This window comes from Scardinius erythrophthalmus (assembly GCF_964197995.2).
Source record: "Scardinius erythrophthalmus genome assembly, chromosome: 14".
In the NCBI taxonomy this organism is placed as follows: Eukaryota; Metazoa; Chordata; class Actinopteri; order Cypriniformes; family Leuciscidae; genus Scardinius; species Scardinius erythrophthalmus.
The window spans coordinates 7,180,173-7,207,829 of NC_138234.1; the positions used below are offsets into that span (position 1 = coordinate 7,180,173).

At 42.0% G+C, this 27,657-nt stretch overlaps 1 protein-coding gene across 1 annotated transcript; it reads left to right on the top strand.

Moving 5' to 3' along the window:
• Positions 1 to 1,381: 1,381 nt before the first annotated feature.
• On the top strand, positions 1,382 to 27,657 carry LOC308702295 (uncharacterized protein). The gene is made up of 6 exons (XM_081385005.1): positions 1,382 to 1,540; positions 12,769 to 13,086; positions 14,073 to 14,384; positions 15,574 to 15,684; positions 17,198 to 17,265; positions 26,190 to 27,657. The coding sequence occupies exons 1-6, from the start codon at positions 1,489 to 1,491 to the stop codon at positions 26,241 to 26,243; spliced, it is 915 nt and encodes a 304-aa protein (XP_081241131.1). The 5' UTR covers positions 1,382 to 1,488; the 3' UTR covers positions 26,244 to 27,657.

Below are 27,657 nucleotides of genomic sequence, written 5' to 3' on the forward strand. Positions count from 1 at the left end.
GCTGATATAGTGTTTATGGACTGATCTGATCTCAGTTTGATGTGTTTATTCCTCAGACTCTGTCCACTGCTGTGGTCCTACTGAAGCTGTGATCCGATTGGTCCTCTCTGCTCTGGTGGGTGTGGCTACTGTCATTATTGTGGTTTATGAGATCAGATCCAGAAGAGCTGAACGAGATCAAGCACATATTCACACATCAGGTACATAAATGATGATCTCATTTCTTACAAATTGATTTTGCATTTATAAATGTATGTCAGATATATTAATGGCTTTATATGTTCATCTTTTTCAGGAAGTATTGAAATCTAAAGCAGAACGCTGAACTTTAAAGGTTCAAGTGTGTTTTTTTTTTGTTCTTGTGTTTTTTTATTTATTTTTTAATAATAAATACTGATTATTACTTGAGCTTCTGCTCTCTTTCAGAGTCAGATTTTACAAAATCCAATATGTATGGCTTTGTTCATTTTTTTTTTTTTTTTTTGCAGAAACATAAAACAAATGAATAGAGAGACACACAGATCTCACTTTACTACTGCTGTATATTTGCTGTATGTATTTTCTTGCCTTTATCAATAAAGTTTCTCACTCTGAGGTTCAAGAGTCTCTCCATGTTTTATTACGTTTATTATATTGAGCGTCTTCTGGAGGAATACAGACTTTATGTATATTTTAACACAACATATCGATTCTCCATTTCCTCCAACAGGGAACGATAAAGTCTATAAAGTGCATTTGATATTTAAACAATGTGACGCAGGACGGGAAAATGAAAACTGCGTCAGGCTGAAACTAGCAAAACACACTTGTGTCGCACCTGTCGCTGCATTGCACTGAGTGTGTGATAGGGCCCAAAATCTCTAGTGTGATTTGTCTCTGTGGTCTCGTCTGAGGAGCAACTCCTCCATCTAGTGGCTCACCCTGAACTCACATGTTATCTCTATCCATAGCTGTTGAATCTTAATCATATGAAGATATCAGAGAACACTTTCATACACACAGTTATAGCAGGCGATCTGTTCCTGCTCCATAAAACCATTAGAGAAACTCTGAAATCAGTCTGAGAGGAGAAACAATCGAGACATTTGATCAGAAATGAACAACAAACGTCCTGAAGAGAGTTACAGGAGAGAGCAGAGCCAAACACTCACAGGATCTCCTGATAAGATCAAACTGTTGCTTTAAGACTTTTTTTAAAGATGTTATTGGTCAGTTTATTTCATTTGAAAGTGACATTGTTGACTTACAGGAAGTTGAGGCCTACTGGAGCTCAAAGTGACAAACTGACAATGTTCAGAGTGTGAATTTATCAGCTAAAAAGTGCTAGATGGTCACATGCATTAACACCTAAAGATGTGCAGTTATTTTAGCCGACGGTGGAATTTCACTTCACTTTACTACAGAGCAGCTTCACATCAGCGCGTCTGTCATTTTATCACTGAACCAGTTTTGAAGAGTTTGTCTTTTCATATTTGTGGACTGAAACCGATGAAGATGTTTCTCCCTGTTTTGCTCTGCTTGTGTTTCTGGAGTCTGGATGGTGAGTTTAAATGTGTTTTAATTTAACATTCGCTGTTACAGGCCAGTACTGATAGGGGGATGCTGTTTATACAGTATGAAAAAACTCCTGCAACATGTAATCCTGGACACAACTGCTAAACAGACCACAACAACATTTACTAAATCCACTACAGACACAGAAAAGAACCACATAGTTGCATGAGGTGTATCCATATATAATGAAAAACAGTAAATCTTACAGTCAGTAGAGTTGGAGGTGTCTGCATTTCACTTAAAGGGGTCATGACATGGTTTTTTCTTTTCTTTTATTGTGTTCCCTTAGGTGCAATTATAGTATAGGTTTTTTGGACAAAAAACGTTTAAAATTGAGTGATTTATGACCTTTCCCCACCCTGTTTCTCATGCTCTGATTCAAACAGCCTGTTTGGGGGGTGTTTTCCCTTTAAGAGTTCAGTGTTAACACCCACTGTTATGATTGGATAACGTCAGTGCCTATGCATCAATTGTTAACGCCCCCTTGTCAAAACGTGCGGATTTTGCGGAGCTGTGTTTACCGTTACCATAGTAACGGGTGATGCGTGCGAGGCGATGGCGATTGCAATGATGTTTGAGTCGGAATCAGAGGAAATGAACCATCAACACAACTAAGAATGCATCAGCCCGTCCACATATAGAAAGTGTGAAACTATTTTGTCAATTTAACAGCCTACATCTTTTAAAAGCCTACGGGGCATGAACATGACGGTCATAAAACAATAAGTAGGCTAAACTAAGTAAAAACACGGTGATTATTCATAATGAATTAAACTGCAATTAACGTTTTAAAAAAGTTTTAAGTTTTAAATAGCCTACATTACTTACAGTTTGCGTCGTTGTTGAGCCCAGAATAGTCCACACGGCCTTATCTTGTACAAATGTTTTCTGGCAAAGCCAGCATCAAACTGCGATTGTTCTCAACTGTCACTCATCCTTGAAATGTGGAGAACACACGCTTATTAACTCTGCCGTGACTGGGACGTCCGCAAAAAATAAACTGCACCCATTTTCCCCTGACGTCTATCTTTCAGCAGCGTATTATTCAAACATGTTGTTTGTCCACAGCCAGGAACAGCACATCTGCGTGTCGTGACATCGCAATCTTCTTGTAAACAGACCCACTCGCTGCACGTCGACTGAACACATGTGAAGCGCGTGACAGATGCGATGATGAAATGAGGCGTAGTTATCTTGCGCTTGAAGCGTAGTTGTCTACGCTGGAGGCGGTCATATGCAAACGACTGCTACGTCACATCGTACCGTGACGTCACTTCATACCATGGATCCAGAACGAGCTGTATTTAGAGCTTGATTAAATAAATGATTTGTTTATAATGGGGAGGACGTCTTAAGCTATGAAACTTGCAGGATGTTTTAATGGTACAAAAACCTCTTATATGCCAAAAGATCAAGGCAAATTTGGTTTCTCATGTCATGACCCCTTTAATACAGTTTCCTCAACAGAGTAATGCTTCAAGTTGTCACTCATCATGTGTTGTCTTTTGTTTGGTCTGGTTTCGGTTAGGATCAGATCACAGCTAATTCTCCAAAGCTCATTAAACTTCCTCTGATCTAACTTTTTGAAGACAATCAGCTGCGCAATTTACAAGCTTACTGGCTGCGAGTAAATCAGTGTTTTCTGCTTGAAATATTTTGTTTGCCGGCTCAAGAAGTTTCATTGGGCTACATTTCTAATCATGCATACATTTATAACTGTAAAATAAAGAATTATTCAGGGATGGACATTAAGGTTTTCAGCTTATATTGACTTCAATTGATAAATTCTGTAATGTAAGGTAAAGGTAAATGACGACAAGGAGGTAGTTTAACAGAGACTTAACTTTAGTTGTTGTGTGTTAATGTCAAGCCCTGGTGCCGTCTGACAAAACACATCTATTAAGTTTCAGTCTCTCTAGATTGTCTGTACTAGGGCTGCACGATTTGGGGAAAATGTCATATTGCGATAATTGAGGTCAATATTGCGATTACGATTGCGATATGCAATATAATAAACAAATGGTTTCATGAGTCAACTTGCTTGGTTCTCAAGGAAAATAAATGCACACACAGATTAGTGATAATCAGCCTAAAGAAAAAAGTTCTTTAGTCAAGAGCAGTGAGTGTTTTTCTCTGTTCCCTTTGTTCTTTGATTAACTTTAGGACAGATTTTAATTTTTTTTATTGCATTTTAACAATAACAAAACATAATTTACATACAAGAGTACATATAACCATACATGTCAGGGGTAAAGAAAAATAATAATAAAAAATAAAAAAAATAGAAAAATAAAAAAATAAAAAAAATAAACAAAGAATAACTTTAGTGACATTTGTGGCTACTGTACTGTCCCTTTAAGACCAGCCGCTGTCAGAGACGCGGATCTCACACGCGCCTCATTCTTTCACGAGTCATCACAACTCTTCATGTTCATCATAAGACTACTCTTATGTTATGAAGACACTCGACAAAAAGACATTTTTGCATAATTGTGTGTGTTATTGTTCGTTCAAGCTCGAAAGAGAACTGTCATGCTGTTTTGTGCGCACGCACGATATTAGCGCGAGTCTTTCTGTCTGTTACAGTCAGGACATTCACAGGCAGCGCGTTCATTTTGGCATACATGTGTGTTGAACGTTCTACCGCGAAAGAGAACTTGATACTGGCGCGTGTCTATCTGTGTGTGTGTGTGTGTGTGTGTGTGTCAGGAGGACATTCACAGGCAGCTCGTTCTTTTATGTCTTATCGCGCATGAATGGTTTAAAAGCATTTGCATTAATAAGTGCGTTAACAGCGCTAATTTGTTTATTTAATATAAAATCGCAGCATTTTGCGTCATATAATCGCGTAGGCTTGACATCGCGATTGCGATACGATTAATCGTGCAGCACTAGTCTGTACTGTAACTTACTTTAGTTAATATTTGTGTATTTATGACAGCATATTTAATTCAATATTTTACATTGACAGAATTACAAATAAATAAAACGTAGTAGTCACTCTCACACTTAAGGCCGTGACGCATCAAGCTGATGTAAAAGAACTAGTGTAAACGAAAGCTGAATGTGTCGTCGCCTCGCTACTGTTAATTACGTGCACTGACTCGTTCACTAAACTGAACAACCAATCCGACCGTTTTCTCTTTTTGATTTAACATGCTCAATCGGCCCCAAAAAAAACGATGAGTCAGTGTTGCCAATTTTGTGATTTTGTCGCTAGATTTAATGACTTTCCCACCCCTTTAGTGACTTTTTCATAAAAACTCACCTAGCAACTTCTTGGACAAACCTTATCTAGTTCCCGAGACTCGCCAGTATGATGTCATCTAGCGACATGTAGCAAGCAGTTTTAGCTACTGTCCATTGAAAGCCGTTCGCAACAGAGCAATGAAGTCTGACTGGTGCTGATGGTTCAGAACTCAACGCAGAAACAGGCGAATGACGCTCAACAACGGCCCGATGTTGGTCGATGGCCGACTGTCGGCTTTGTATGTCTCGGGCCTTTTAGCATTAAAGGACAAGTTCGGTATTTTACACTTAAAGCCCTGTTTACGGATCGTTTCTGATGAAATAGAACGGTTCAGATAAAATTTTGGACAAATGCTGCTGTCCCGAGAATTTTAGGTTTCTTTCGCTTTCCCCCCCCACCTCCAGAATGGATGCATAGGTGCACTTTAACAATCCTTCCTAAAACGCATTAAACTTTCGTTTACAAAGACATGAAACTCACCGAGTGGTCAGGGGTGTTCACTGATTCACTGCTCACACAAAAATCGCTACAAAAGATGCTTTCCAACAGGTTTTATCGTAGTTTTTGTCCATCTCCATTGACTTGTATTGGATGTGCTGTGAAGTACGCTATTACTCCGCCGGAAACTGAAATGGGGTTGTTTTCTTCTTCTTCTTCTTCTTTTTCTTGTTCTTTTTTACGGCGGATCGCAAACAATGAAATGCCAGTGGTTTGCTTGCAAAGGTGCATTATCGCCACCAACTGGGCTGGAGTGTCTATTATTCGAGCTCTCAACGGAAGAATGTTCGGGTGTGAGACGTTTGGAAAAATAACTCCACAGTTTTACAACGAATGGTAAAACACCTGTTGGGAAGCATATTTTGTAGCGATTTTTGTGTGAGCATATCAGTGAACACCCCTGACCACTCGGTGAGTTTCACGTCTTTGTAAATGAAAGTTTAATGCGTTTTAGGAAGGATTGTTCAAGTGCACCTATACAACCAGTCTGGAGGTGGGGGGGAAGCGAAAGAAACCTAAAATTCTCGGGCCAGCAGCATTTGTCCAAAATTTTATCTTAACCGTTCTATTTCATCAGAAACGATCTGTAAACAGGGCTTTAAGTGTAAAATACCGAACTTGTCCTTTAACCCTGTTACAATGCAATGTGTATCATAACAGAGTGGATGTTTTAAGCTAATATAGCCCATTACTAGCTAGGAAAGAACAACATGCTAGCAGAAGATGAACATTCAGGAAGAATAGTAATAAATATATCAATTTGATTTAATAAATTAAACATTTTCATGTCCAGTATAACAGGGTGGACATGTCCCACATGGGTAATTTCATGGGTTTTGCACATGATCCATAGTTGGTCCGCATCTAAAGCCCAGTGAAATCCTGCATAAACCCGCATGGCACCCGTGGACAAACCCACTTACAGCCCATATTTCAGCCCATGTAGTAACCTTGTAGAACCACATAAAACCTAAAGCTGGACTGAGATGGGTCTTGCACATGTTACTCAGGTGAATCCCAACTGTTGGCAAGAGCAATCCTGCATGAAATCCATGTGGACGATTGGCATCGGGGCCATTATCGGACAATCCTATATAGAGCCCAGTTTATCAGCCCATTTCATACCCATATGGGCTTCTGTTTTACGCTATTAGATAAACCTTAAAAAATGAGGAAAAGAGAGTTTATGACTGAGACTGTGTTCTCAGAGAAGTTTCCCTCCAAGAAAATTTCACTTCTAGCAAGTCATGTGATTTAGGACATTTGCTTGAGATTTAAAGTAGCACCAGTGTAACAGGGTGGGCTGCGTTTCCCGAAACCTTCTTAATGCTACATCGTTCTTAAGTTATACCTTAAGCTATACCTTATCGTTAATACGTGTTTCCCGAAACGTTCTTAGTTAAGTATACCTTCTGTAAGTCATATGTTCGGAAGGCTGGTCTGGACCACTCTTAGCTTTACCTTATCACTGTTAACAGGTGGCCACCACTGCAAAAAAAAAAAAAAAAAAAAAATTCTTCACATCTCAGTATACGAATATAATTCTGAAGTTAATACACCCAGTGTTCATTTAGGCGAATTCAAGTGTTTTCATGCACAGAATAAAATTGTAATTACACTGATTGTTGTTAGCTTTTTAATTATATTAACCAAAGGTGCATTAGCTGGCAAACCATAAGGCAGTAAACGCTTAGGAGTCTATTTAAAAGGAATGATTGTGAATGATTGCTCAAACTATGGCAGCGATACAGCGAATAGTTGTGGTAACTGAAAGACGGCAGAGCCCTTTCAAAGGCCAGTGAAACCATAGGCCTACTGTCAGTTAAGCCCTATTCGGACGCTAATTGTTTCTCATGGGGTCGTACGGTATTTTCAACATTTACAGGGGTTAGTCAGTGATTTTATTGCCGTCTGTACAACCTGTCTGTTTCGTAAACAGAGTCTCTGTCATATTTTGCCTCCTTTGTGGAGGCTTCTGATAGGAAGGACTGCAGATAGTGGCAGTGATCGCTCACAGACCGGATCATAAAGACGGGCATCCTGGAGATTAGAACTCAGCATAGCGCTTTCTAACCCTTGTGAACGAGGGGAGTAACGCTACTCGATCCTAGATCTACACAGTGCTTCAGAGCCCTGTGGAGGCTGGGCACTCTGAAAGGGACCCTAATAAGGGGAGCGCCTCCAGCTTGATGGTTTATATTGCCAAAAGGCAGTGTACTCAGCAGAAGTGCTATCGACCCTTAACCCTTTCAGACGTACGATCACACCGGTGTGATCAGTCTAGGCTGGTCCCTGGAGCGTACGATCACACCGGTGCGATTAGAACGGTCAGTGCATGACGTGATCAACTGCTAAATTAAAATGTGCTTTCGCGCGTTGGCTGGCGCTGAGCCAGAGACAGGCGCGATCAGAGCTGTCATATATCACAACTTTTCAGTGTTTTCAACCACATAATGTTTATTTTAGGTTTCAGACATATAAGTACTAAAAAAACAATACATTTAGAGTTTGTAAAACACACACTGATGTCGAAGGAAGAGGCAATAATAATCCTTTCCATTATAATTAGACACGTTTAATTCATATCAGATACACATTGTGTAAATAACTTTAAAGTTTACTCTTTTCCTCTCCCTGTTCACCAGCCACTTACTTTTATGTATTTTGGGAAAAGTGGATGAATTCACGTGTTGTAAATCCAACAGATCCGATTCTCTGAACTGCATCTGCGGCACAAACTAAGATGGCGCATACAGATACATATCAACTAACACGATCGTTATAAAGGTGTTTAAACAAAAGTGACACATTCTAAATAACGGTCGCCTTGAAAAACTCACGCTGGGGGGTCAGCCAGAATATTTTAAACTTACGTGTGAAAGGGTTAAAGCATGGGGAGTACAATCTTACGCTACCGGACTATCGAGGAGGCCTGCTGTAAGGCCTACAGCTTCGAATGTCACGGGCGTCAGCCCAGGCTGTGCTTCAGCTCTAAGGGAGCATACTCAACCATCGCAAGTGGGAGGGAGTAACTAATCTGTCTCTACCTGAGCCTGGGTGGTGAAGGGTGATATCATAGAGCTATGCGTAGCAAAGTACTCTAAATAAAGACCCTAACAAGGGGAGTACTATCAGCATGACCCTGAGGAATGTATCAGGGTCGAGGCCTATTATCTTGTGTTTTTTACAAGACAGATTGGTAACACTTTACAATACGGGTGCACTAATCTGCATTAAGTCATGCTTAACTAATGCACAGATAATCATGTGTTAATGTATGACTCATGACGAACTAAACCATTAATTAATGATTACTGCATCAGCAACTAATAAAGATTCTAAATGATTAATAGATTAAGTAATATATGAATTGTTATTAATTGAATGTGTCTTTACTTGCTGAGGCACATGACTATTAACTAATTGTTAAGTAATATGCCATTTTGGTGCCATGTAAACCCATAAATGGCATATTACTTAACAATTAGTTAATAGTCATGTGCCTCAACAAGTAAAGTCATAACATAATGATACATTTGCAAACCATTAGTTAATGATTAATTAAAGCAGACAGATGGAAGTTGAAGTACATTGCTTTGACCAACTGTGGTAATTAACACATTAATTTACACTTTTAGTTAATAAAATAAGTTATTAAGGAATTAATACATTATGACACATTTAATTAATAACAATTCATATATTACTTAATCTATTAATCACTTAGAATCTTTATTAGTTGCTGATGCAGTAATCATTAATTAATGGTTTAGTTTGTCATGAGTCATACATTAACACATGATTATCTGTGCATTAGTTAAGCATGAATTAATGCAGATTAGTGCACCCGTATTGTAAAGTGTTACCAATCTGTCTTGTAAAAAACACAAGATAATAGGCCTCGACCCTGATACATTCCTCAGGGTCATGCTGATAGTACTCCCCTTGTTAGGGTCTTTATTTAGAGTACTTTGCTACCCATAGCTCTATGATATCACCCTTCAACCGCGTGTTTCGCGCTCGTTCTCGTTCTCGCTTCTCACGAGACTTCCAATTTCTATCTTGCCGGGACGATAGTCCCCAAGTTGCAAGGTTGGTTTTCCGCCTGGGAACGCTGGGGGGAGCGGGGAAAGTCACCAATATCACCAGAACAGGTTGTTTAACCATCCAAATGATTTCTAGACAGTTTTATTACGTTACCAAGTTCTCCTTTAAGGCAAGACAATACAGGTGAATAGGGTAAAATTGTTAACAAGCAGATATCACCATGAAACTACATCAAGATGAGAAAAAAAATGTATTACAAGTTTTCTGTAATTTAATGTTTAAATATGCAAATTAGGCATTATCTAATTAAATATGCGCTAATTCTGAGTATTGGATAAAGCCAGGTTCAAATTAATTTTTTCATTGTGTTCACATATTAGATGGGGGGAAAATTACAGTATATCTACTTTTGTTATCCTGTAAATCAGAATACTGTCGATAGCCTTAAAACATTTATTTTCGCCATGTTTTTTGGAATAAAATGTTATATAAATCAGGCAAGGAATAATATATTTACAAATCCCTCTGTAAATGTCTTCATAGGTACAAGACTGGAAAGTTTGGTGTATATAGGTGCTACTGAAGTGGAGATTTCGGACTTGGAGTATGAGAGAAGAGGTCATTTTGAGAAAACAGGCTTTTAAAGATTTATGAGATTGCGCATTTAGAGTTAAATCCCCCCTTTTACTTTCACGATTGGTTGCTGATTAAAAGGAAATGACCATATTTGGATCCGACAGCATTGCACAGGAGAGAGAGAGAGCTTTCTAACGGTGTGTGTGATGACAGGGTGCAGACAGCGATCGCGGAGCAGCGGGATGATGAACTTTTGTTGAATTTATGAGAAATCTACAGACGCAAACAGACAAAGTGCAGTCAAATAAAGACCTAAATGTGTATTTCGACTTTTTTACACCACAAGTCTGAAAGAAGACATGTTATTGAAATATCCCAAAATCTCAAAATTGACCAGTGAAAGAAAAAACTATGTTTTTGCCTGCCATGTCTCGCCTTAAGCCTAAGCCAGAAATCGAGGCCGACACACGAATATAAAGTGACTGAAGGTCAGAGCTATAATTTCAACGACTCTCTAAAGTGAGAGGAGAACTGCTGCTCTAGTATAAGGTGGAAATCAAGGTGGCCCAAAGAGGGCCAACGCTTGACTTTGTAGTTCTGTCTGGAGCTTGACAGAGCGGTGGCCTCAGTAGAATAACTCCCGATAGGGAGGAAGCCATCTCACACAGAAAATGTCTATTTGGTGCTCTGATGAACGGTGGCCTCACTAGAGAATTTTCCATACAGCCAACTTGTTCACTACTACAGATTGGCACTACTCGTTATATAAGCCTGATGACTCAAACATAAGAGGAGGCCTATGCGAAGGGTATGCATAGCCTACCTATATACAAGGGGCAACATTCTTATCTGAAAAATGAAGCCTACCCGGAAGTGCGAAAAACTGCAATACATCGAAAATCCGCTAGGGGCAGGTCCCAAAAGGGAGCAAATGTCCATAGACCCCATGTTAAAATGTCCGTTTTCACAGCATAAATTCATGTTTTTACAGGTTGGTCCCATGGACTTTTATTGTATTTTTCGACAGGTTCCGAGTGCCTGACAACTGTGAGGGGGGTGAATTTTTTTCTAACTCGTTAGTTTAGATCGTATTTAGATATAAAATGTATGACAAATAAGGGCGTGGTTACCTTTGATTGACAGCTTGATTGACAGCTGATAACAAGCATAGGCTGCCAAGGAGAATGACAACATAAGAAGCGCCATTTTTTAATATACAGTTGAAATATAATACTACTGTTTTTGTATCATGAAATGTAGTTTTAAGAGTTTTTCAGGCGAGAATGTAGTTGTTTAAAGCTCAAATGAATCTGTGGTTTATTTATAAAGATTTATGAAAATTGTATCCAGGTTGTGAGATCCAGACGATCACCGGGCGCTCGGCGCTCATGTACCCCGCCTGGAACAGCCTTTCCTCGGCTAGTTGTTCTGAGGTTTGCCGCTGACTCTGACGTCTCTGTAATGGTTAAACATGAGATATGATTAGTCTTGTCTATATCTAACGGGCGATTTTTGGTCTCGTGAATCTATAATTTGTTCCCTGGCCAATCGTTTTGGCTGAGGGGAAGTTTCATAACTTTATAAGCTATTTAACTTTACCGTTGTATGGTTAGTCTAGAGCGCTGACTTTGTATGTTTGACTGAATTGTTTGCTTTATTTGTATAGCTTCTTGTACGTTTACTTATACTTTTATAATAGCTAATATTGATAAAACTGAAATTTAACAAAAAGAGACTGGGTTGAGTTTTGTCATTTTAAATTTTAATACAACGAAGATGATCTGTAATGTTGTTTACTGCAACATCTGTTGTTTAGTACAAAATGCACATATTGCCTGGACCATATTAAAATGTTTAATATTTTTATATTATATTTAAACGAAAAGAGGCAGGGTTGTGTTTTATATTTCGTCTTGTTATAAATAAGCTAACGTTATATGCAGTGAATATAATCAATACGCGTTGCCTGAACCACATTTGTGTGGCTATATTGTTTAAGATTTCTTTAAATGAAAACGAAAAGAGTTAGTTATACACCGTCATTGTGTGCAAGTCACCAGCCAGACCCACCACCGCGTATGCCCTGCCATTTAAGTGTGTTTTTTTTCTTTTTTCTTTTTTAAACAGTCTTTTTTTAAAACTTGTTGACATGTTCTCCAGGCTCCCCTTACTTCCGGGTCGCACTAGTGATGATGTCATAGGCTGTCGCCAGCCAATAAGATTGCCATGATTTAGATAAGCGTTTCAGACACTGGTTCATGCGAAGGCGTTCCCCATAGCGCAATGATGCAGTGCGAGTTTCCTTTCGAAAGGGAAATGTCTTTTTTGTCTTTTCATATTCATCGACTGAAACCGATGAAGAAAATGTTTGTCAAATTAGTTTTGCTCTGTTTGTGTTTTTGGTGTTTGGTTGGTGAGTTTTAAATGTGTTTTTATGTCTTCAGTTGTTTCTGTTCTGGTACCATGTGATAAATTACTGGTTAAATTAGTCAGAGAGGATCAACATTCACTGTTATTCTCATAAATGAATTGAACTCTGATTTTACTATCAGATCAAGCTTGAATTCAGCTCTAAACTCAGTTATTAGTGATTTATTAAATATAAAATAAAAATGAAGCTCAGATACTCAACAGCATTAGTTTGAGTGTGACATTAAACATTACAGTAAAAGTATATTTTTTTAGTTATTGTTCGATATATAAATCTATTTTTCTTTTCATTCATCATCTTTTGTCTTTGTAATGCTGCAGAATATTATTAATTTCACATTTAAATGAATAAAAGTATTTTAGTGAAGCTTCATCAAACCAACATCAAGTGATTTGAAAAACTCTGTTTTCAGGAGTGTTTGGAGTTACAGTTCAAATATCAGTGAAGGAGGGAGATTCAGTCTCTCTAAACTCTGGTCTTACTGAAATGAAGGATGATGATGTGATTCAGTGGAGGTTTGGACATAAAAACACTTTAATAGCTGTAATCAATAAACGGGCAGACAACATCACTGTATATGATGATGTTCTTGGTGGGAGATTCAGAGACAGACTGAAGCTGGACGATCAAACTGGATCTCTGACCATCACAAACACCAGAACTGAACATGAAGGAGGTTATAAACTACAGATCAACAGTAAGAGAAAGAAGTTCTTTCTCACTGTCAATGGTGAGTTCAAAAACAGTTACTCCTGTTTTATAATGACAACATTTAAATTAATTCATACTGTACACCATTTGTTGTTTATTTGTGTTGTTTTAAGGTATTGTTTATTTAAAATTTTAATTTAAAGGTGCTATATGTAGGTTTTCTACTAAAATTAATCCTTTTTTTATTGCTTGTGTGTGAAGGGGTTGTAATCTCACATTAAAATGATCCACTTTGCGGGTTTTGCTATTACCTCTGAAAGCAAGTATTCTTATTTTTATGTGAAGGTGCCGGGTCGGATTTACCGCAAAGTCCAGTGACGTGACCTGCATGCGCGCTCCCGAGCCTCTCGCCTCGTCTACTGACTTTGCACTCAACAGCGACGACACTGCAACCTTATGACATGTATGATATAACACTAAGAAACGACCTGCTCCCAGCACAACACAGACTCCAACACAAACTCCACATATTGATAAAAAACAAAAACAAAAGTTTTATCTGCTGAAGCTCGTAAGGCCAGACGTGAATCGGATCAACTTTAGACGAAAACATAGATCAACATCGGCAGGGCTTTTGAATCATGGAGAAACTTACGCTTTGTTTTGGGTATAAAAACAGACCCGGAGTTGGCTTTCATCCTATTGGACAGCTAAATGCAGTCAATGTAACGTATCATGGTACGAGCATGGAACATTAGTTCAACGTCAAGCTGATAAAAGTAGCCTATTATTGCAACGTTGCAGTGGGAGTTTCCAGCATGTTGTGTGATGCTTTCTCCGGTGTGTTGCGTCTCAGTCTGGCCGGTACCCAGAGTGCTCGCTCATGAGATCGAGCATGCGCACGAGCACTCGCTTGAAAAATTATTGATTGTAATCTGAAACATCACCGCTAGAGGCCGCTAAAAAACTACATATAGCACCTTTAAACCTTTAATAAACAATTATAATCTGTTTATCTGTGACAAAGCCTGTTTCTCTTTGTTCTGTGTGTGTTTGATGATTCAGTTGAAATATCAGTGAGTGAGGGAGATTCAGTCACTCTAAAAGCCCGTCTTACTAAAATGAAGGATGATGATGTGATTCAGTGGATGGTGGAGATTGGAGATGAAAACACTTTAATAGCTGAAATCAATGTAACGGCTGACAGATTCACTGTATATGATGATGTTCTTGATGGGAGATTCAGAGACAGACTGAAGCTGGACAATCAAACTGGATCTCTGACCATCACAGACATCAGATCTGAACATGCTGGAGTTTATTGGAGTTCACTGAACAGCGGTGCAAGAAGAAAAAGCTTCAGACTCATTATCTATAGTGAGTTTATTATTGGTTCCCTTCATCGTAACAGTCAGCATACCTCAGATTGTTTATCATATCAGGGATCTCAAGTTTTATCAAAAGCTTGGAGTGAGATCACATGCGGTTAGGGGAGGAGCCCTAATGGAGCCCCGCCCCCGTCCGTCCGTCCCCGCCCCCCAATTTTACCTATTGTTCATAATTAACCAGCACAAATTGAAATTATAACAATTGGTAAATCTGATAAATGACAGAGCAATTCATCACATCAAATATACTCTTTAATGTTATATTTCAAAATTACAAATATACAAAAATTACAAAAATATAACAAATTGCTCCAAACAGTTTGGAAAAACAAATCTTTTTGCATTTTAAATGTGTCTAGTCGTAATGGTATAATGATTTATTGTGTGGTGGGACATTGTGAACAAATGACAGAGTATTAAGGTGTGTGTGTGTGTGTGTGTGTGTGTGTGTGTGTGTGTGTGTGTGTGTGTGTGTGTGTGTGTGTGTGTGTGTGTGTGTGTACACAAGAGTACACACTCCAGCTAATGAAATGTGTTTTGTGTTGTAAGTGTTTGTTGCACATTTTGACGCCTTGATAACATTGATATATTTAATGTTCTAACCTAAAAATGTTAGACGAGCTTTCTTTCTTCCAACTTACCTTCTCCATCACGACGTGTGTTGGCGTGATGTTGTTGGTTACTTAGTAACTAACGAACGTACGGCGGCCGAGAATTTTCCGTCAACTTCCGTGTGTTCGTGCCTATGGTTCGCGCATCTATGACGCAATCTGGCCGAGATACGTGCTGGCGGCAGGAAACTTCAGTTTGTGTGCCTGCGCCTCGTATACAACGTTATATATAAAGCTTGCAGGACAACTTGGTTGGCATTGCCTTTTCAGCGTGAGAAATACACGGTGTGGCGTGTGAGCGTGAACTGTTTGAATTGCGTGTGTCTCACGGCCAATGCGTGAGACTTGAGAACCCTGATCATATTTATATACATACATATACAACATCACCACCCTTTGCTGCCTTTCATCCTGAAATGAAACACATACAATTTGATTTGTACTGTAACCCACAATAGAATGGAATAGACTAGAAACTTTAAAATGAATTTAAATGTAAAGCATCAAAATACTAGTAACTGTGATGTTCTCTTATCACTAGCTGACACTAATAACTGTTTCTCTCAGAGTCTACAGTAGTGCTGATCTCTGCTGCTGCCGCTGGATCTCTGATGATTGTTTCTGCAGTCGTTGGGATCTTCTGCATCTGCAAGAAATGTAGAAAAACTGATCAAGAAGGCAAGTATTATAAACGCTACTGAATTGACAAAAGTAATGTGTTATATCAAATAATAAAATACTTTAATAGTGTAGTTCCCTTTATCCCGCATGTTGTGTTGCGATCATTTTGACCAAGAGAGGATTTTCTTTTTCCTGAAAATGCTATTTAATGTAATCACATTGAACTAAAATGTCTCGGACTACAACTGTAACCCTTGTTCCCTGAGAAGGGAACGAGATGCTGCATCGTATGACGACACTTTGGGGAACGCCCTCAGCATGACTGTGTCTGAAGCACTTGTGCAACTAGTCCAATCCTGATTGTTGCGGCCTCACCTCATGACATGTGACAGCGTAACGTGGAAAGCTACAAAGGGAAGCCGGCACAATAATGTCAGCTTTGATAGGCTGGAGCAATAGGTTGGACGCAGCCGCCATAAGCTCCAACACTCTCAGAAAGTGTTTGACAGTGCTGGCCTGGCCTAGCTTGATCTTGGTGACTGTCTCGATACGATCAGGAAATGATTGTTCCCGCATCGTAGTCCTGTGCCACACTGCTCCCAGAACGTATTTCTCTGCTGAGAAGATAGTTAGGTTTTTTTTTGGACTAGAGCCTCAACCCCAAGCACCTTATATGGAGAAGAATGACATCTCGATCCCGATCTTTCCTCGACTGGGCCAGAATGAGCCAGTCATCTATAAAATGGAGAACCCCGCCCCACAGTCGAGGGTAGTGAGAGAGGAAGAACTTTGAACGGATTTTGGCACTAAACTGCCTCCATACTGCCAAACGTCGTCGACACACCGGCAGGAGAGATCTCCTGAGAGATAAAAACTTTTTAGCAATCAAAATACACTGGCTAATGTCCATCTGTTATCACTTGGAGGCGATTGGGTCCCAGACAAGACCCCGTGACATTAGTCCGTCGTAACATTGAATGTGACTGACTGAACGGGAACTTACCGACTTTGCTCACACAGGCTATAACAACTTACCTCAAAAAATCTGATTATTTTTGTACTTGTTAGTTACACTAATGTTGTTCCTGGTCAAAAATGACCGACCTCCAAAAAAAATTCTTATAATTTTCTCTTTCTGCTATATTATTACCAAACACATGATTTAATTGAGTGAACAATGCCAACATTATCCAGAATGATGCTTTTTTCACTCAGATACTGAGGTTCATAAGCTCAGATCAATGGCCTATGATCATTCAGTTTAAAAAAATAAATACTAAACCTGTGCTAACTGAAAGAAAACGTTGACAAGAAGATTGAATCCAAGCTTTGCTGGTAATACAACATAATAAGAGATTGACAAGCAATTTTTAAAAGGCCGGTCATTTTTGACTAGGAACATCAAATTAGCTAAAGGATTTTCTGCACAGCAAAATACATTGTCATCTTTATTTTTTATAGCGCTTTATACAAAACATATATGATGTAAAGAAACTGATATAGTTAATAACATTCAGTTTTGTTGTATTAATCCACCTATTTATTATATTACATCTTATCATTGAAACAGTTGAGACTCATGAAGAAGAAATCACTTACGCCGAGCCAAAGTTCTACCAAAGAAAAGCACAGAAATCGGTAAGATCATTTATTACTAATTCATGTCTGTGTATGTGTATCATTTCAGCAGTGAGTGTGATAGATCATTATACAGACAAACAAGGCCGGACTGGGACACAATTTCAGGCCGGGAAATCCTACACCCATCCAGGCCATCCAATGCACCTAAATAAAATTTAGAAACATGGACAACACTATTTTTTCCTAAATTACATTTATTGGTATAAATCCTTAGGCTGGGGCCGTGTAAAATAATTAAAGGCTTTCTCTTGAACAGTATCCTCACTTCCCTTTTCCTTCTCTTCATTTACCCTAATATCTCTCTGTCTCTCCCTTCCACCAGTAACGTTATCATCAGCCTCATACACTAAGTAAAGTGGAGTACTAGTGTTATATATATATATATATATATATATATATATATATATATATATATATATATATATATATATATATATATATATATCTCTTGTACCTGTCTCTTCTTCACCTGTCACTTGTTCTGGCCTCATGTTACAAACAGAACTGTCTCCACCTTGGTGTAAAATAACCACCTTATTGTAATTTGTTTGCCCAGAATCTACATTTATTTTAGTAAAAAATCAAAGTATTATATTTATGACAAAATGTTGCTCAAAACCTCACAAATGGGCAGACTGAATTTTCTAAATTGTCTAATACAATGTTACTGCATTATTTTTTATTTAGTTTATTTTTAGTTTATTTTTATATTTAGTTTAGTTTTATTTAGTTTATTTTTATTTTTATTTTTTATTTATTATTATTTTTTTATAGATATAAAAACACAAAACACCACCATATTAAATATGTATAATCAGCATTCAATGCGAGAAACATATGCCATAACACTCACAACACTCATTCTACCATGTAACCAAAGAGTAACAGATCAACAGTTATGAACTGCCTTTTTATTATTATTTTTTTTACTTATAATAATATCAAGATTTTTACATCAAAAAACCTCTTAATTTAGAAGTATTAGGTTATTTTCTGTCCTTTTTTGACCTCCCTCATCGAAACACATGGTTTGAATAGCCGTGGCAGATTGTAGACTCGGAAGTGTGGGATTGTTTTTCAAACTTCCGATGTTGAGAGATGTCAGCCGGTGAAATTCAGCCAGACGGGTTAAAAACGCATGCATACTCAGTACAGGTCAAACGATCTGTAATAACGATAATAGTGCCCACGTAATAAAAACAGTAACTGACTGTGTGGTGCGATATTACTGTCGGATCCAAAAGACTCGGTGCAGAATCATCTTTTAATTTCAATCTTACAGAAAATCCTGCGTTGAATTGTGCCTTGTTTGTAAATGAATCCGCTGTGAAATTAAGTGAATAAAAGGACCAAGTTCTTACTGACGCGGTCTGGAACTTCATTAAAAATAAAGTTAATCCACTCCTTGTTGGAATCAGAACTAAGGTAATGCAAAGGCTGTGTTGTTTCACAATTTGGCACTGCACAGCATCTTTCTGTCTTTACCGTTAGTTCTCTTACGAGAGTCCTCTCGTACTGCGTTTTATCAAAACGCTACGGGAAAAGTCTCTTTTCACGAAACACTGAAGCAAAAAATTATCCTTTAATTTTCATATATGTAAAACGCGTTGCGGCAGCAGCAGACAGCTATGGCGAGACGGCTTGCTCGCTCATTGGCTGCTCTGCGGCAACTGCTTAAGCCTATCGAGCGAGGCCTGGGATGACATCAGGCCAATGAGGGCGCTTCGCGCCCTCCTCGCCACTTCCCGCCGAAACGGGCGTGGCTTACCTCTATAAAAGGAGCTCGAGAAGGCTGACTCACTTGATTTTAATCTCTTCAGCGAAGCGCACGCATCGCTGGATCACGGAAGCAGCGTCGTTGAAGCAAGCACATCAGCGGGACGAGCCCTCGAAGCCGCTGGCCAACGCCGCCTTCTACAGCCGTACCTGCTGCGCTTTCCGACGCCTATATCCTTTCATATTATTGCTTTTCTGTGTGTGTGTGTGTGTGTTCTTCGCAACACTCACCCCTAAAAGAGCTGCGTCTTTTTCAAGATGCCTTCCTGCGGCTCGTGCCGAGCCCCACTCACCGAGGGAGACAAGCACGTCATCTGTGTTTCCTGCCTGGGTGAGGACCATGCAGCGCTCGCGCTCGCTGACGGCGGATGCCCTCACTGCGAGCTTTTGCCGATGGTGACTCTGAGGACTCGCCTGGCATCCTTTTCCAAGCCTGCATTCACCGCCGCGATGCCGCGCCGTAAAAAGCGCCGCTCGCAGCGGGTCCCGGAACCCGCTCCAGCCCGACCAAGCTCGCCGGTTCGCCCGCCAGCTTCACCGGCCTCTCTCGAATCACTTCCTGATGCTCAGCGCCCGCAGTCTGCCGCCGCTTCATCACAGGAAGTCGGTTCAGAGGCCGCGTCGGGGGAGAAGGATTCCTGCTCTCTGCTAGCTTCAGGCAGCGAGGATTGGGCGAGCTTTGAGGATCTCGCGCCCCCTGCCCGCAAGCCTTCAACGAGAGCCAACATTGAGACGGAGCTCATGCGGGTACTCGCGCTGGCCGCGGCGAGCCTCGGCCTCGAGTGGTCTGCACCGGAGCCCCCCTCTCGAACCCGGCTGGATGGTAGTTTCCTCCCTGGTGAGCGCACTTCTCCGGAATCTAAGCCCGCTCCTTTTCTTCCTGAGTTACACGAAGAAGTTGCGAAGGCTTGGAACGCGCCCTACTCTGCGCGGACGCGCTCATCTGTGTCACCCGCATTTTCCTCTCTGGATAATGCCAGTGAACGAGGCTACCTCTCTCTTCCGCCGGTGGAACAGGCGATAGCGACCCACCTTTGCCCGCCCTCTGCTGGACGGCGGACTAAACCGGTGTTGCCTTCCAGAGCCTGCCGCATGACGTCGACGCTGCTCGCGCGAATCTTCTCCGCCGCTGGGCAGGCCGCGTCATCGCTACACACCATGGCTACGCTGCAGATTTACCAGGGTGATCTCCTCCGTAAGCTGGACGAGATGGGACCTGACGCTATCTGCATCGCGGATTTAAGGAGCGCTTCAGATCTCACGCTCCGAGCTACTAAAGCCGCCGCACAAGCCATGGGACGGTGTATGGCTTCCGCCACTGTCGCTGAGAGGCACTTATGGCTGACGCTCACGGAGATGGCCGATTCCGAGCGCACTGCGTTTCTCGATGCCCCGCTGTCTTCCACCGGCCTTTTTGGTTCTTCTCTCTCCGAGTTCGTGGAGAGATTTACCGAGGCCCAGAAAGCGTCTCAAGCCTTCAAGCACTTCCTACCGAAGCGCTCCGGTTCTGCAGCGGTTCGTGACAAACGGACCCCGCGGAGCTCTCAGCCTCAGCCCCCGCCTTCGGCCGCCTCTTCGCAGCAGCCACAACAGCGCAGCTCGAGGCCCCGCTCTCGGTCCAGCGCCCGGCGCCCCTCTTCGCGCGGGCCGCGATCGAGGGTTGTGGTAAAACCGGAAGTGCCGAAGAAGTCCTAGCAAGCCTGGGAAAGCGCAGGTGTGTGAGTCCCGTTGCGGCTGGCCTCCCACCCAAGCGCCCCGCTGTTTCAGTCCCAAGGTTTGCGACTGTTCCAGTGTTTTCTGCAGAGAGCAAGCCTGCACTGCCGCCCGCTTGCCTGCACACAAAAGCCGTTCTCACGGCTACCCAGATAAATCTCGAAAAGAGTGTATTTTCTGGTGTCCCGGCCACGGCCGATGGTGTTATAAATGTAGTCTCGATGCCCACTCCTCAGTGCCCATCACTACACATAAGCACAGCCCTACACGTAGGGCCCGCGCACATAAAATCGACTCAGATCGGTTGCGCTTCCAGTATAGTGAGAGTGCCCACTTCCCAGTGCCCACGAACACTATGTCTAACACATCACAGGCTCTCTGTAAAAACGAGAACTGTGAGCGCGCGCTCTGCTCAGGCAGACGCCGCGCCCAAAGCAGTAAATGTGCCCGCTCCCAGCCCACATCTACTCGCTCACATGGGTCCTATGAGACTTTCTCAGTCCTCCCTCACTCAGCTAAGCACTGTAGTAAGGTCGAGGACGAGCGTCTCGCCCGCTGTGTTAAGCGCGCGCCCCGCCTTAAATGCCACAGGCATAACGCCTATGTTTGTATCCCCCGAAGCACCTCTGTCGCACGGCGATCAGAGTGCGCTCCGTATCCAGCCCCTAGCCAGCCATGCAGAAGCATGGGCAGCGCTCCCAGGGGTTTCGGACTGGGTGCTAGGCATTATAAAGAGAGGCTTCTCGCTACAGTTTTGTCGACGCCCTCCCCGCTTCATAGCGCGCGTCGAAACTACGGTCTCGTTGGAAGTAGCTCACCTACTTCGAGCCGAAATATCAAAACTGATAAGCAAAGGGGCGATAGAGCGCGTTCCCCCAGCTCTAAGCGAAGGGGGGCTATACAGCAGATACTTTCTAGTCCCCAAAAAGGACGGCGGTATCAGACCCATACTGGATCTAAGACGGTTGAACAGAGTATTGGTGAAACGCAGTTTCAAAATGCTCACAACCAGCAAAATTCTCGCGCATGTTCGCCGAGAAGACTGGTTCATGTCAATAGATCTGAAGGACGCGTATTTTCAAATACAAATAGCGTCACACCACAGGCGATACTTGAGATTCGCCTTCGAGGGTCAGACATACCAGTATACAGTCCTGCCATTCGGCTTGTCCCTAGCACCCCGTACATTTACGAAATGCATGGACGCAGCGCTCGCTCCTCTCAGACTCAGAGGCATGCGAGTGCTGAACTATTTGGACGACTGGTTGATCCTAGCTCAATCACGATCACAGCTCGTGGAGCACAGAACCATTTTACTCGATCACCTCGAGAATCTTGGTATCACAGTCAACTGGACAAAGAGTTCATTGAACCCCAGCCAAACGATTTTGTTTCTGGGCGTCGTTCTGGACTCACAGTCTATGACAGCGCGGCTGTCACCACAGCGCGTGTTGATCATTCAGCGCGCGGCGAGGTCTTTCCGCCGCGGCGCTGTCACCCCGCTCAGGAAGTTTCAAAAGATGCTGGGTCTCATGGCTTCAGCATCGTCAGTTCTCCGGCTGGGCTTGCTCCGTCATGCGCCCGCTGCAGTTCTGGTTGAAAACGCGGGTACCGCGCAGAGCGTGGGCGACCGGTCGATTACGCCTCAAGGTCGATCAGAGCTGTGTTTCAGCCCTGACGCCTTGGACGGCGGACGACTGGTACCAATCAGGTGTAAGCCTGGGGACTTCCTCGAGAGTGAGGATGGTGTCGACAGACGCATCCACCTCGGGATGGGGAGCTCTGCTCGAGGGCAGACCGTTCTTCGGCCTGTGGTCGGAACGAGAAAAGCTCCTTCACATAAACTGCCTAGAAATGCTGGCAGTGCAATAAATCGCCAGGGCGGTCTGAAATCCATATCCCTGTACAGGCTGGCGAAACGCCTCCTACTATGGGCTCAGCACAACTTACGCTCGCTGAGAGCAGTGCATGTACCTGGGCTTCAGAATGTGGGCCCAGACAGACTGTCCAGGAACAATGTTCCCCCGGGCAAATGGTCTCTACACCCACAAACAGTCCGGCTGTTGTGGGAGAGATTCGGCAGAGCGGAGGTGGACCTTTTCGCGTCCCGCGAAAACGCGCACTGCCCCGCGTTCTTTTCAAAGACCGACAGCGCGCTGTCCCGGAGGTGGCCGCGCTGCCCGTTATACGCTTTTCCCCCCGTCTCCCTCCTGCCACAGGTGCTGGAACGGGTCAGGGAAACGAAATGCCCAGTCCTGCTTGTAGCTCCGTTCTGGGAGAACCAAACATGGTTCCCAGTTCTGATGCAGTTGGCAGATATCGCTCCATGGCCGCTGCCGTTGAGGAGAGATCTCCTCTCGCAGGCCGGGGGCTCGATTTGGCACCCACACCCGGAACTGTGGTCCCTTCATGTGTGGGTGCTCAACGGATACCCGTTGGTCTCACAGAGGGAGTCGTGAATACCATCACTCAGGCTAGAGCACCGTCGACACGGCGGCTTTATGCTTCGAAGTGGTCGGTTTTCTCCGGCTGGTGTGCAGCTCGGAGCATTTCACCCCTCGAATGTGAGGTAACGGAGGTTCTCTCCTTCCTACAAGAGCTGTTGGATAAGGGCAGATCCCCTTCCACGCTCAAAGTGTATGTGGCGGCTATTTCAGCGTTCTTTGGTTCAACGCTGGGTCAGTCGCTGGGAAGGAATGATTTAGTCATCCGCTTCCTCAGGGGAGCTAGGAGACTGAATCCACCCAGACCTCCTTCAGTTCCTTTGTGGGACCTTTCTACGGTCCTAGCGGCCATGAAAGGTGCCCCTTTCGAGCCTATCCAGTCTATTAGCCTCAAACATTTGTCTTTCAAAACAGTGTTTTTGATGGCTCTCGCTTCAGTGAAGCGCATAGGCGACCTGCACGCGCTCTCTGTGAGCCCGGCGTGCTTGGAGTTTGGTCCTAATGACTCTAAAGTCATACTCAAACCTAAGCATGGCTATGTGCCGAAATCCCTCAACACGCCTTTTCGGGCTCAGGTTATATCCCTGGCTGCCCTGCCGGCATCGAGTGAGGAAGGGGACTCGAGTTTTCTTTGCCCTGTTAGGGCTTTAAGAGCTTATATGTCCCGCTCTGCTGTCTTCAGACAGACAGAGCAGCTCTTTGTCTCGTTCAGCGGACGTTCCAAAGGAATGGCTGTTTCGAAACAAAGTCTATCCAGATGGATAGTTGACGCCATAGCGCTGGCTTATACTGCCAAGGGCATTCCATGCCCTTTGGGAGTCAGAGCGCACTCTACGAGAAGCGTCGCTTCTTCGTGGGCTTGGTCCAGCGGGATTTCCCTACAGGATATATGTACGGCGGCAGGTTGGGCCTCGCCGTCTACATTTATCAGGTTTTATAACCTAGAGGTTCCCGCCTTGCAGGCTAAGCTTTTGTCGGTGTAATCTGTTCAGCCGTCTAATCAGACCGCTGAAACTCATGCGCTATGCGCTACCGACTATCTTGGGCAGAACTGTGTAAGACCCACATTTTCCACATTAGTTCAGGTTCCCTACCCTGTCTATGTGATGATTATACTTGCGTCTGTGGACATGTTTTTTCTACGACGCTAAAATATAGGGATTTAAGGCTCTCACCCTTATTCCCTGACTCTGTGTGAGTCTATCTGGTGATTATGCACTGTATGCCTGAAAAAGCTTCCGGTGATCAGTGTTTTTATCCCAGCACGCACGGCGTTTTGCAAGGGGTTCCCGTAGCGTTTTGATAAAACGCAGTACGAGAGGACTCTCGTAAGAGAACGTACTCGGTTACTAACGTAACCTCGGTTCTCTCTAGAAGAGGGAACGAGTACTGCGTTCTCTGCCGTGCGTACGGTTCACTCTGGTTCGCTTCGGCGATCAAAATCAAGTGAGTCAGCCTTCTCGAGCTCCTTTTATAGAGGTAAGCCACGCCCGTTTCGGCGGGAAGTGGCGAGGAGGGCGCGAAGCGCCCTCATTGGCCTGATGTCATCCCAGGCCTCGCTCGATAGGCTTAAGCAGTTGCCGCAGAGCAGCCAATGAGCGAGCAAGCCGTCTCGCCATAGCTGTCTGCTGCTGCCGCAACGCGTTTTACATATATGAAAATTAAAGGATAATTTTTTGCTTCAGTGTTTCGTGAAAAGAGACTTTTCCCGTAGCGTTTTGATAAAACGCAGTACTCGTTCCCTCTTCTAGAGAGAACCGAGGTTACGTTAGTAACCGAGTACGGTTTCTGCATTGACCTACGTTTGCGTCTCTCGTTATTTACCCACTAACTGGCATGCAGGAATCAGTGGGCGGGGCTTATTGCTAAATAAGCAAGAAGCAGGCGTTGATCTTCTTCTCCAGAGGTGGTGTTTAGCTACCCTACTACTGTCATGATTCCTGTCTTGTGTTCTCCTTGTCTTGTGTGCACTTTTGTTATTTCCTTTTCTGTGCCATGTTTTGTAGTCCTTTGTAGTTTTTCTTGTTTATTAGTCTCTCCAGGTTTTTCTAATTAGCCACGCCCCCTTGTTATCTTGTTTAGCTTGTTTGCCTGTGTATTTAAACCTCTCTGCTTCAGCTGTTGTTTGTCGGTCGTTGTAACTGTTTGCTGTTAACTTTTCCTTGTTCCTGTCCTGAGTTCCACGTTCTGTTGTTTGCCCTGGATTACCTGTTTGTTTCATTAAAGTAGTGCTTGCATGTGGATTCTCTCTCCACTTCTTCCTTGCCTCATCGTTACAACTACATAATAAAGTATCATATATTCCACAATCAGTCGTTTAGATGGATTTGCTTCAATATAAGCTGTTTTTAGACCAACAAGAACATTTTGAGTTCTGAAACTTACAGGATGTTTTTATAGTATAGTATAATGACCTCTTATATGTTAAAAGATCAACGGAATTTTGATTTCTCATTTCATGACCCCTTTAATATTTTCAGTGTTTGAAATGAGCCACTGATGAAGTATTCCCTGTGTCAGTTGATGACATCACAGTCCAACTCAATTCTGTCATTTGAATTGGATTTGTTTTTATTTTACAACACTCTAAAAACTGCTGGGTTGTGTTAACCCAATTTTGGGTCAAATATGGTCTCACCCAACGTTGGGTTAAAAATTCAATTTAAAAATGGACAAACCCAGCCGTTGGTTTACATTTTTAATGTAACCAATGCAATTTGTCCATTTTTAAATTGCATTTTTGTCCATTTTTGATTTTGTCCAAAATGCAATTTGTCCATTTTTAAATTGCATTTTTTAACCCAACGTTGGGTGAGACCATATTTGACCCAAAATTGGGTTAACACAACCCAGCAGTTTTTAGAGTGAAGCATTAAAAAACAAACGGAAGGAAACAATGTTTTATGAAACACTTGAGGCTGGTTTTATATCTGCATATTGTAAAATGACTTCAAGGACATTTATTATTATATATTGTGTGTTTGACAGGATGATAAAGAGGAGGATCATGTGGTGTATGCGCCGATCGCCTTGAGAAAATGATCAAACTTCAAGAACCAGACCAGCGGTGTGATCGCTTTCACAGGAACCGCTGGAGTTCCTCTCAGCTCTTTAGTTTTTAGTTTTGATATTGTTGAAGTGTGATATTCAGTGACGGACTAATGAAACTCTCTCTGTGCTTCTAATACAAGGACTTTTAACAAATGATTCAAATCTTTTTCATGTTTGTTTTTAAAGCCGCCTTTTTTCTCCCTTTTTAAGAAATCCACAAAACAACAAACAACAAGAAACATTTTGCCTCCTCATTTAAAAAATATAAGAATATTGATTTGTTGTTGGACAAACAGGTTCTGCATGAGCTTCTACTGCTGGATGTTTGTGGTCGATGTTTGACAGACACACTGAGGCAGGGATGGGCCACTGTCCTACAGAGTTTAGCTACAACCTTGAAAAAATCACCTGCCTGTAACTTTCTAGTAATCCCGAGGACCTCAATTAGCTTGTTAAGGTGTGTTTGATTAGGGTTGAAGCTAAACTCTGTAGGACATTGGCCCTCCAGGACCGAAGTTGCCCATCCCTGCACTGAGGTGTCGTTCGTTACTGTGTTTGAAGGGCTTTATTTCCATTCCTGCTCATATGAAGACTCACAGTCTGACTTTAGCTTTAAAAAGACTGACTTCTGTGAAATACTGAATCTAACAGATAAACAACTCTCAGTGTGTGATAAAATACAATATCATATAGTCAGTTTAAGTCGTCAAATACATTTTTTTATCGATTTTTACAATGCAGGTTGTTTCAATGCAGCTTTACAGAAAATCATGATGTTAATGTTTATAATATATTCATGCCTTATAGTCACATTTATCAGATTAGAGCTGGGCGATAATAACTTGTGACGATACAAGCAATCAAGCAGTTGAGATTTGCTATTTTTGCTCTACGTGAGTATACTGTATGTGTGCAAATAAAGTTGGACATGCTTATAAATCCCAATTTATATAAAAAGCTGGCCAATACATTTTGCCACAAAATATAAAAAAAATCAAGCAGTTAAGATTCGATGCACAAACGTTAAAGATATTCTAGATGTCACACCCTTTAAAAATCATATCACGTCTTTATCTGTCAATGTTTTAACAATCATTTTAATAAAGCAAATGCATGATTTACTGTTGTAATATTCATGGTATAGTATGTAAATGACTGATGGTTGTTAATATTTTCTTTAGTTTCATTTTGGGGGGTAAGTTACACAAGTTACAAGTTAAATTGCATTCACTTCAGGAAAAAAAATCTACTCTACTTTTCTGAATTAAGGAGTTAATTATCTCAGAATTACGAGATCATTTTTCATGAATAAAAAGTTTTTGCTCTGTTTTTTCTGAATTAATGACTTAATTATCTCAAAATTATGAGATATTTTTTTCTTGAAATAAAATGTATTTGCTCTGTT